We start from the raw sequence: 11,628 nt of genomic DNA on the forward strand, positions 1-11,628 counted from the left end.
TTTTAGAAGAAAAAGAAACTCAAGGGGGTGAAGTTGTTCTTCAATTTTTACTCTTCAAGCATAGGTTAAAATGCCAGGCAAGAAGGCAGCCCTTGGTATCACTCATCTCCTCCTGGAACTGCATTGCATCATTTGGAAAAAAGGACAAGAGGACATGAGACTTCTCATCCCAATGTCTTTTTAACAGCACTTAGTCACACACACAGAGATTCATAACACCAGCATCTACTGCAAGAAAATGAGGAGATGCCAGAAAATTTTATTTTATGCTTAGCCAAAGAAAAAACCATGAGCACATTTTCCATTTTAAATGCTACCAGCATTTCACAGGCTGAATCCCTCGAGGACAGTGGCAACTGGACAGCAGTAACCCAGTTTACCCAGCCAGGATGGCAAATTGCTTTGTGGGCTATCACCTATTCCTTCATCATTATCACATCCATCATTGGCAATGTCATCGTCATCTGGATTATTCTCGCACATAGGAGAATGAGGACTGCTACCAATTACTTTATCGTTAATCTGGCTCTTTCAGATTTGCTGATGTCTGCTTTCAATACCATCTTCAATTTTATTTACGCCAGTCACAACGTCTGGTATTTTGGTGAGGAGTTCTGCAGGTTTCAGAACTGGTTCCCCGTCACCGCAATGTTTGTGAGCATTTACTCCATGACAGCCATGGCCGCAGAGAGGTAAGAGGCAAATGGAGAAGATAAGGTCAAAAAAAATCTATTTTAAGTTATAAAAAATTGCAATGCTTCATGCAATTCACCCCCACTTACTGTGTCAGGTGCCTTATCAGCAAAATGGGAGGAGTGCCAGGCAAATAGACTGTGGGGTTAGATACTAGCTAGAGCATGAAAGGAAGAATCTGCTGTCTTATTCCTGGTTTGAATCACATCCGAATGTGAAACCAGTGGAAGGAGCTGGTATTTTATTATTCCTGTGTTACTGATTTTAAATTGTTTCCCAGTCTTCCTACAAACTTTTTTTTTTTTCTTAAAACCACAAGAAGGATCTCCTCAGTTGGCCAGAGCTGGAGTGACATATGCTGCAGGATGCTGAAAATACCAGCATCCACAATCCCACTTGCGAGTTCAGCAAACCACCAGAAATAATGGGAATTGGATCAGAAATAGCAAAGTCTGCTCCAATAGTTCACAAGAATGACTTATTCCAAGAGGGAGGAAAATAATTACAGTGATTTTGTTTGACTTCTGAGGTAATTTGGTAGTTTCATAATACTCTCTTACATCTGCCAATTCTCTTTTACTCGAGCTTAAATTTGTGGGCTCTGAATGTGTTTACAGCCCATTGTTAAGTAGTGTAATGGTGGTTTTCTTTTTACTAGAAAGCCAAAAAGTCCATGGGAATTTCCTCTTTTAATGGCAATGGCATGTAAAAGAAGTAGAGGAGGTTAAGCTCCCTTCTAGGCTCTCTGCTCTCTCCTTCTCTTCATCTTTCCCATCTTCCCTCCACTTCTTCCGCTCTCTGCATGGCGTTGGGAACATCTGTATCTTCTCCTTCACACACCCCTGCCGCAAACCCACACTGAAGGTCTCCCCTCAGTGTCCAGAAACACCTGGCAGCTCTTTATCAAGCCCTGGTGTTGACTTTGCAGTTTCCTTCAGGTTTCCTCCATCCCTTATCGAGTGTGTGCATCCATGAGCCCTTCCAGTTCCCTTGGGAGCAGAGCCAGCGTCCCTCCGGAGCCATCCGGAAAGCGTTGCTCCCTGAGTCATCGAGGTTGCTGTCAGAACTCCTGACCCTGCTCCCAGTTCAGCTCACCCCAGCACACCCAGGAAAGCCAGCGATAGACAAATCAAACCAGATAAAGAAAGTGGCAGCAAAAAGGTGGCTTTGCCTGTAATGCCCTCTGAGACCCGCCCAGGAGCTGGGGACATGGCACAGCCAGGCAGTGGCCCCTGCGGTCACTGAAGGATCACTAATAAGCACAGGGCTAAGCGATGTGTTTATCAGCCTGCAGTTGTCCAGATGAAAGCAAATCCCTATTTAGAAGCAATGGTAGCTCAGTTTTAGACTCGAATATTCTTTTGCTGATCCTGGCTTTAAATCAAGGGTTGTCGGTAACTGCTATTTTATACATGTGGTTTGTCAAAGAGTATACCTATACATTTTAAATAGATCAATTTCAGCCTGTGCTCATGTCTCCCTACTAATACTCTTTGATGATTTTTTGTAAAAACACCTATACAGCCAAAATCTCTTTAGTCACCACGTGACTAATGCACCGATCAGAAAGAAAACTTGGCATCTCACTGCAAACCATATTTAGCTATTCTTTGCTTAACCTTAAAATAGATCCTGACACTGTCTCCTGGAAACTTGCGCCTTCCATTTATTGTTATGAGAACTTGTGTCCACTTGGGCTTCGTTGTTTAGCTTTGATAGAACAATGCCTTTTGAACTGGTTTATTGTAAGGAAGGAGGCTAAGAAGTGACAGCACTTTAAGTCATCTTTGTCTGCCATGGAAAAAAGGCCCTGGCAATATTGCCCATCGTTGGGATTAGGATCACTCTTTTTCCCCGTTTCAAGGTGCTCTATGTACCAGACCAGCTATTTCCACCCCACACTTCCTGCAGTGCTCCAGGCAGATGTAATATATCAGCTCAAGTTTCACCCTCCAGTGAGCAAAGCTTCCTAGGACCTCTTCGGAAAGCATCCAAGAGTGTCCGAAATTCGGTTTGCTTTGCTTGCATGGGACAAGGAGCAGAAGAAAGGTGCTGGGAATGTGGCCCCAGCATTCTGGATGTCACAGGGAGCTGGACATGGAGAGTGAGCACAGGCAGCACAAGCAGTAGAGGGGCAAAGGCAGCCCTGCCACACAGCAAGAGCAGCCAGGAGATCTTAGCAGATTTAAAACCTCCTAGCTTGCAGGACCTTGCCACTGGATTCCTCCCTGACCAGATCTGAGTGCTGTATAATACTGCCTGTGATGAGCTAAAGAAAAGCAAGGTGACATGACCAATTTATAGGCAAATAAGACTCTGTTGCCATGCAGCTCTGGCTTACTTACTGTGCCTTCTGTCCTGCAGCAGCAGGCGGGCAGAGCTCCCTCCCCTCAGCCTGGCCAAGAGACAGCACAGAGTTTGTCAGATTTTTGCTATGAAAACTAGGAGGCAACTGGCATTTTCCACTCTCTTTTGCCTTTGCAACAGCCACAACAAAGAGTACGGAAAGCATGACAAGAAATGCATAATTGATTATGTACTTGTTATGATACCGTGCATTTCTACACAGGGAACTTAAAACCAGAGAGTGACCCAAGTAATCTAATAGTCAGATGTGCTGTGAGGGCTCTGAGCAGGTGTGGGATGAAAGGGTCAGACTTTCCCTTCCACTGCAAGCATAAGGGCTCTAGCATTTACCAGCAGTTGTGGATGGCACATGAGTTTTCCACAGCTAAAAATCAGTGGGGAAAAACTCAGGGTAAAGGATACTCTAGACCCCTCTTTGCTGTTTTGATAATAGAGGGCATAAGTTTGACATAAATCAGGGGAAACAGAGTGTTTGGGGGTTCTTTTTGGTAAAGGGAAGAGAAAAGGGCATGGTATTAAACAGTGCATAACTCCAAATTAATACTGGCAGTTCACAGCATGAATTTTCAGACCAAACATATAAAGCATTTGAAAAGATTTAAAAAATTAAAGAGTAAAAAAAAAAAAAAATTCAAAGAGGAATACTTGAGAAGACCATATGCAGAAGGCATAAATGATGGCTTCCTCCTCACACTAGAAGCACCCATCCACATGGTTTTAATATATTCTGCCCTAAGACTTGCTATCCTCCTCTCCAGGAAGGATTTTTAATTATTTATAGATTGAAACCTATCAAAATGTCTCTATAAATAAAGCCAGCCATAGCATCCTGCTGAGTTTTTACACTTGCTGTGTTTGTTGTATGGTTTGCTAATGCAACTACAAAAGCATTGCCTATTTTTCTTGCAGGTATGTGGCCATAATTCATCCCTTCAAGCCCAGGCTCTCTGCTGGAAACACCAGAGTCATCATAGGGATAATCTGGCTGCTGGCATTTGCACTTGCCTTCCCACAGTGCTTCTACGCTGAGATCATGGTGGACAACGGAACGATGAAATGCATCGTCATCTGGCCTGGGGACGTGGGATCCAAGCACCAGCTCGCGTAAGAGAAACAAGAAAAACCCCAATTCATGCAAAAGTTAACTAGGAAACAATCTCCAAGCTTGGCTTCAGGTAGTCCTTGGAGAGAGGAGAAGGGGGCACCATGCAGCAGAGGAATAGGGGTCTGTGGTAGCCCATCAAAGCTCAGTTTAAGCCAGCTATGGCAAGATCTGCCAGATGGTCATGGCTCAGGGCAAAGAAGGGTGATGCACCATCCTCCCCTGCTTTGAAAACTGGTTATAAGGTCTAAAAACCCTAGAAACAGGGCTCGGTGGTTTTGAGAGAAACCACTGTGAAAAGTCTCAAAATCAGCAATAAATCCTAGTTCCAAAGATTTTGGATTTTCTTTACCTGTCAGGCAGGAAGAAACTGGGTATCTTTAATGCTGAGAAGTCACATAGTTAGATAAAAATTATGCTGCTCTCTGTGGAGGAAAAAAAAAGAAAAAATACACCAAAAAAAAACCAAACAAACAAACAAACAAACAAAAAAACAAACAAACAAACCTGAAGAACATGTTTCAAACATCCTAGGGTTTTATAGACTGACCTATCTGGGCACACATCTGTGCTCCCTAAAGCTCCTAAACCTCACAGCAATTTCCTCCTGCTTTACAGGAAGATTGTTCAGCCAGATGAAACAAGCCATACCCCACACTTAGGGGATCTGCTGCAATTAATTATTATTCAAAGCATGTGATACACAGAACAGTTTGAGAAATTCATCAAGAAAAACATATTTATATGAAGTAGTAATGGAAGAACTGTAGAAAAGGAACAAATTGATTAAGAAAATGGAAACAATTTTTCAGCCAAACCCAAGTGCTAAACTCCCCATGCCCATTCTTCACTGTGAATGCTTTTGCCCAGCTCCATGCACTGGGGACATTTTCCCCTTCTCAGTCTTCATCTCTGTCAGACAGCTGGATGCCTCCTATGGTTTATTACTACCAAACTAACTGGTTTTCACACTAATATGTGCAAAGTTCCAGGAGGTTCATGTAAGTTTGGCTAAGCTACAGCATATTCAGCCACTGGCAGTCAGCTGTCCTCAGTCTCCAGAGTCAGAGCAGAGCAGAGAGTAAAATCAACTTCACATCAATATTGGGTGATGTTCCTCCCAGCGCTTCTTGGTTGGTACCCCATGGCATGTGGCAGGGAACACAGCATACCAGGCTCCTGTTGACTGAGGAGGAGGGGTGGCAGGAAATCACTTATATAAAGTCACTGATGACTATTTAATTTAGATGAAAAGAGTAAGGTCTATTTCTCCCACACCCACAGTTTGGGAAGGAGTGAAACAAGGGTTTCCCAGGATACAAACAAAATCTCTACAGGCTGGAAAGACTGGTCTTAAATATGGCAAATAATGGGCCAGGTTCGCTCTGGGATCCACAGCTGAAGAGCAGCAGCTCCTGAACACAACACATCGCTTCCTTCACTGGCTCGCTCTCCCTGAACAGCCTCAGATTTGCACATCTCAGTAGCTTTCTCAGAAAGGAAGTTGAAAGCAGCACTCCCCTAGAAATCACTTTGAGTGATGGATGTGCAATACAGAACACAGAGAAAAAGCCACGTGCAGCCATTCACGTCCTAGTCCAAATACCGAGGAAAAGAAATACTAAGAAAAAAAAAAAAGAAAAAGAAACCAAAACCACAAAGAAATGGAGAACTGATTCCTCTGACTGTGGGTCCTCCAAATCCTTTGTAGTTCAGTAAAACCAGCCCTTAAGTTTTCTAGACTTCAAAACAAGAGAAAATCCTTTTCTCCAGAAAAAAATGTGTAGAATTATGATAAACACAAGTGAAAAAAAAAGAACAGGACCATGCACTACTCTGACTGCCAGTGTCTGCAAAATACTGGATGTGAAGGGAAGGAATTTGTAGAATTTTAACCAAAATAACAAACTTTAACCACAGAGGATTTTTTTTTTTCTGATGACAGGTTAACTTTTCAGCAAAGCAGCAAAACTACACAACTAAAAGTTTTTTTGCCATGTGCTCAAGCATAGGATCCCACCCTCTCCTTCTTCTCCCAGAATGGGGACTCTAAAAGGGCTTTGCTGAGCTCCACACATAGTATTAGACCTTCAAGAGAGGTGCCACTCTGAGGACAACCAGGGAAGGTGGAAAACAGGCAGGGACAAACTTGCCACATTTCACAAATATAGTATTTTTCTACATGGAGCCACCGCTCTGGTATTTGCAACCACCCCGAGGAGCAAACACCACCAAGCAGCCCAACACCCGTTTTGACAGCGCTCTGCAGAGCAGGTGACCTCGCTTGAGCATTGTCATACTGAGAAAGGCCATTTGCACCCAGCCTTTTGTGGTCATCACCACCAACACCCGTTTTGACAGGCTCTGCAGAGCAGGTGACCTCGCTTGAGCATTGTCATACTGAGAAAGGCCATTTGCACCCAGCCTTTTGTGGTCATTGCCAGCAGCCTGTGCCAGAGCCCTCCTGCCTAATCCTCCGTTTTACACTGTTTATGTTAATTTGACAGCTGCTGTAACCAAGTGAGCAGTTTGTTCCCTCCCCATAAATGGTGGTCGCTTAAAGTAATCAAACCCCAGCATGAGTTAACCAGCAGAAGCTTGCGGAGTAACACAGAAAGTTTGGAAGGGCAGAGCTAAAATACAATGGAAGGAGATGCCAGAGCTTTTGGCTGGAGCAGTAACCAAGTAGCCTGTTGGTGATATGTAACTGTGCATGCACATGCAAATAGAAACAGCCAGCAACACAAATACAGCAATGGCTGCCACTCACTTTCTGCGTGCTGCAGGCAGGCAATACTTCCTCGCTGTCTGCAGAGTCTTCCCTGATGACTTTGTGCACCCTGTGAGCAGCCAGCTGCATATTGCAGTCCCTAATCTAGTTTTCATTTTGCAGTCGCAAATCCAGTTGTTTGGGTTTTTTTCCACTGTTGCTGAGCTAAGCTGTGGGTACTTTTGCATTCAAGTTACTCTGTAGTTTTCAAACTATTTCTTTTCCATACCTGTGATTTAAAGGTTTGTATTTTTATAGCCACAAGTCCCAGTCGTCTGTCTTTCCTGACTGCAGTAGGATAGCAAAGTTCAGTGCAGGTGGCCATGGACTGTAACCCTCCAGTAAAAGATAAATGACGTTACTGCACCTTGAAAGAGCAGTGAATCCAGTCCAAGGACTGATCACCACACGAGAGACACGAGTTTCAGTTGTTTACAGAAGTCCACATAATGATGTTTGTGGGCAAAATTTCTGCTTCTTTATGCTTTGGTGTTGAAGTGAAGGGGAGCCAGACATATATGTCCAAAAGATAATTTCTGAAAGATCCTTCAGGAGTCATACGGCCTATGAAAAAACCTGCTTGTTCTTCTTTTTCAGGTATCACATGGCAGTGATCGTGTTGATTTATTTACTGCCTTTAACGGTGATGTTTGTTGCATACAGCATTATAGGAATTACTCTGTGGAGCAGTGCGGTTCCAGGCAACCACCTTAACAGAATCCGCTACGAACACCAAGTTAATGCAAAAAAAAAGGTCAGAAGTGAAACTTAAAAATAATTACTCTCAGCACACCAGCTGTGCTGGCTCCAGATCCAAAACGGAGCATGCATTTGATACAAAATCTTGTGGGATTGGGTATGAAAGGCTGACAAAATATTTTGAGCCAGGGGTAAAAGGCATCACCCAGAAAGTATTAAAATTAAAAAAAAAAAAAAAGGTGCTCTACATGCAGCAGCCAGCTTCCAAAGAAGAAGGGCTCATGTCAGTAGGCAGCAAGCCAGTTCCCAGCACTCCTTAGAGAGACATGTGGATAAACCAGGGAAAAATGCTGGACAGGGTGGAGAGGTTTCAGTGCAACAGCAGTTGTCACATTTCCCTACCACATCTCTCTAATGTAGGATTTCCTCTGCAAGAAAGTCCACTCGGTGCACTGGGAAACACTGGCTCAAACTCTCTCTCTGTTCCCAGTTTCTGTCAGGGCTGGTTTCTTCACCATAGCTGCCCGGGTCTAGATAGCATACACAGCACTACAGGAGGGCAAAACAGACCCAAACCAAAAGCAGCATTTCCCATACCCGAGGTAAGCCCAGACCATCACCCAGAGGTGCAGGAATAACACACTGGTTTTGTTTTCCTAGTTTGTGAAGACCATGGTGGTAGTGGTGATCATTTTTGCTGTCTGCTGGCTGCCCTATCACATATACTTCATCCTGGGGAGCTTCAAGGAAGACATCTACCAGCAGAAGTACATTCAGCAGGTTTATCTTGCAATCTTTCTCCTTGCCATGAGTTCCACGATGTACAACCCCATCATATACTGCTGTCTTAACCAAAGGTGAGTAGGGTGCACGTGTGTGCACAGAGAAAACAAAAATCTCAATCTAAAGAAGCGTAACTCTTTGGAGGTGAGAAAAACTGTGATTTTCAACTGCAGTCTATAGGCTGAGTAGATAAGTTGATTTTACACCCTCTTAAATAATGTGAGATGAGCCACACTCCACGGGTGAGATTTTAACTCAACCCATTTCTGCCTCTGAATAAAGTGCAGCCGGCTGGCGTATGATCAGCGCAGCCACATTTGGACCCGTTCCCACATGCAGCCTCCTTATTTCCAAGGAACAAGGGAGGAATCTGTAATCCCTGCAACACATCTGCTGACCTAATGCTGGGCCAGCTCAGCCACCTGCTCCTCCCAGGGCACCATCTCTCCCAGAGTAGCCCTGAACCCCCCACATAGGCACTGGGCTCACCCCTGAGGGGAGCAAGTAACCCCCGGGTGACCTGCTGAGAGTCCCATCTGGGCACGCTGCCAGGGGCGAGCGGCTGGAGAGCACAACCCGGTCGTGCCAAGAGATGTCTCTCTTGCTCCGTGCTGAGAACGGGCTGCTCTCAGGACACTGGTGTGGCAGGACACTGAGAGCATGGGGAGCTGCTCTGGCTGCCCTGGGGATTTCATTGTTTTGCCATATTTACTTAAAATATAAGGAAATCTGATCATAAACTCCTGTTGCTTTTCCCTCCATGGCTTTATACATTTAGCTTTTCACCTCACTCTTGATTTCAGTAGAAACTTTTCATATCTGTGGTCATTCAGAGGTAGAACCGAGTCATGGATTTGTTCTTTCTCTGTACAATTAAAAAGATCATTTCACCGTTTAATTTATTTTTTTACATTTACAGGTTTCGTTCTGGCTTCAAATTAGCCTTCCGGTGGTGCCCATGTGTAAAAGCGACTGAGAAAGACAAACTGAAACTTATGTCCCCATCTCTTTACCAGACAACCCACAGGAAGTCAAAAGACCCAAGTTTCAACACAGAAACCCAACTGAATGAGAAAGAGAAGACATCATTTGCCCTCACTCAGCTAACGCTTTGATTTTCTCTTGCTGGTTCCAGCTCTATCCTAATACAGCATTTCAAGGCAGCAGATTGTAGAAGCCTGAGGCAGGTCTTTTTTGCTTTTGTTTCCTACAAGACTTTTTCAGATTAAATCAGGATTAAAAGCAGCCTACTGATAATACTTACGTAGATCCAAATATCATCCAGTTACCGGCCAGTAGATGCAAGTTCAGCCCTCCCTTACACCAACAACTGCAATACAGAGCAGAGAGATTTTGCCCACGAGGCCAAAAAAGCAGTGAAGCAGACCTGAGGCAGTGCCAATCAGTAGAATATTAATTATTCTCTTCCAGATAATGATGTCCTGCTTTCTGTTCCACCAAGACACTTAAATCTGGAAAAGAGATGATGGAGCAGGAGGGCTGGCCCAGTTCGGAAGGACCCGCAGGGCTGCATGGGCATCTAAGTCCCATGGCTCAGCAGTCCCAAGGTGGACAAGACCATGGAACAAAGCTTGTTTACAACAAAGGCAAATATTAACAGATCTAGACTGAGAACCCTACCCTGAAAATTTTCTGAATTATGGGATTTTCAGGCCTGCAATTTCACCAGCACCATCTCTCATCAGTTAAAAGCGAGAAACAGTTCCTTAAGACACCATAACTATATAGATTTCTACAACCTTGTACCAAAAATGATGTCATGTTTCTATTAAACTGTGCCCAGGTGATTCCCCCAATTTCACATGGTTAATTGCAGTGCCTAATTTAGAGAGTGAGGCTCTCTGAAGAGCCAGTAGCTGGGGGTAGGATGCTATGGGTTGATCAAGGCTCACAGATCCAATCTGCATCCACCTCCTTTCCCTCTTCTGAGTCCTAACCACAGTCTGACCCATTGCTATCTTCTCCCAGACAGTTCCTTCATCTTCCCTTTCCTGACTTACCCCGTATTTATCACCACTGTTCTTCTTTTCTCAGACATGAAAATAAATGCTGAAATATATAATCTTCAAAGCCTGAAGCATTATGTTCAGGAATGCAAAACAGGAGAAGCTGAAATATAAACATTATATAGAAGTAATTCAGCTTTTAATACTGGTGTGATGAGTAGCACCTCACAATCAACTTCATCTTTTGAGACAGGTTTGTATATAATATCACAGAGCCATACCTTAGCATAAAAATAGCACCTTCAATGCCAACAAGATCCAGTTATTTGAAATATTCCACTTTGCTCTGTGAATGCAGAACTACAAAGTCTTGTGAGGCTTAAATTCCCAAGGCTGTTTCAATACAGGAACCAGCAGATACATCTTCCTTCTCCACTTAAATCTTCACCTCCCTGGCTGCTGTGGAGAACAATTATGTTACACAGAGGCCCAACAAACTTGTCTTCCTCATGGGACAAAAGAGCACATGGCTATATACCCTTCTTCAAAAGTTCACTGGTTTAAATCATACCAGCAGGTAGTTTCTAGTCCAGATATTATCTGTGCAGCCCTCTTAACTGGCCAGCTTGCTCTTCCTGAGGCTGCACTGCTGGCGTGCATGCAGGGCAAAGGAGAGCAGTAAGAGGCATTTGCAGACAGCCACCACCAAGTCTTCCTTCTGAAGGGACTCAAAACCATTTGGGAGGGCTGCTGTGCAAGGGACACATCTCTGGGATTGGACCAAAGGTTACAAAGACTCTTGCTCCAGGGAAGTGAAGCACACCTACCACAGAGCTCACTATTTCATACATGTAAATTGTACCACTCCCATGCCCAGGTGATGTGGTTGTAAGGCTTTTAAACCCTTGAAATCCTGCAGCTTTCTAATGCAAATCTTTTTAGACCAAACAGATCTATCTTAAGCATCCCATCTTCCCCTCCATCTTCCGTCACACCTGAACAGACAGAGCCTATTCCAGATGCCCAAGTGTCATGCACGTTCTGGCAGTGTGCCCCCTGTGCAGTCCTTGACAGACACCAATGTTTTCTGGCAGCTCAAGGCATCTCTCTCTCTTGTTTGGGTGCAGAAAGCAGAGGATGATTTCTTCATGTTGCAAGCCAGATTTCCCTCCAATGCCCTGGAGGACTCTCACTGCAGATCCTGAGAAGCTTCTCCGCCAGAAACAGCAATAACTAGTTAAGAAAGT

The 11,628-nt window shown here is 44.2% G+C and overlaps 1 protein-coding gene across 1 annotated transcript; it reads left to right on the forward strand.

Annotated features, from left to right (window-relative positions):
- Nucleotides 1–288: 288 nt before the first annotated feature.
- Nucleotides 289–9,529, forward strand: TACR2 (tachykinin receptor 2). The gene is made up of 5 exons (XM_008942288.1): nt 289–692; nt 3,970–4,164; nt 7,530–7,686; nt 8,292–8,488; nt 9,334–9,529. The coding sequence occupies exons 1-5, from the start codon at nt 289–291 to the stop codon at nt 9,527–9,529; spliced, it is 1,149 nt and encodes a 382-aa protein (XP_008940536.1).
- Nucleotides 9,530–11,628: the final 2,099 nt, after the last annotated feature.

The sequence above is a fragment of the Merops nubicus genome, unplaced genomic scaffold (assembly GCF_000691845.1).
Source record: "Merops nubicus isolate BGI_N331 unplaced genomic scaffold, ASM69184v1 scaffold18206, whole genome shotgun sequence".
Classification (NCBI taxonomy): Eukaryota; Metazoa; Chordata; class Aves; order Coraciiformes; family Meropidae; genus Merops; species Merops nubicus.

What these genes read in the sequence shown, in the direction of transcription:
- TACR2 (XM_008942288.1), top strand. Translation starts at nt 289, where the DNA reads ATGAGCACATTTTCCATTTTAAATGCTACCAGCATTTCACAGGCTGAA. An exon ending in ACAGCCATGGCCGCAGAGAG is followed by an intron (nt 693 to 3,969) that starts GTAAGAGGCAAA and finishes TTTTTCTTGCAG; the next exon opens with GTATGTGGCCATAATTCATC. An exon ending in AAGTTAATGCAAAAAAAAAG is followed by an intron (nt 7,687 to 8,291) that starts GTCAGAAGTGAA and finishes TTGTTTTCCTAG; the next exon opens with TTTGTGAAGACCATGGTGGT.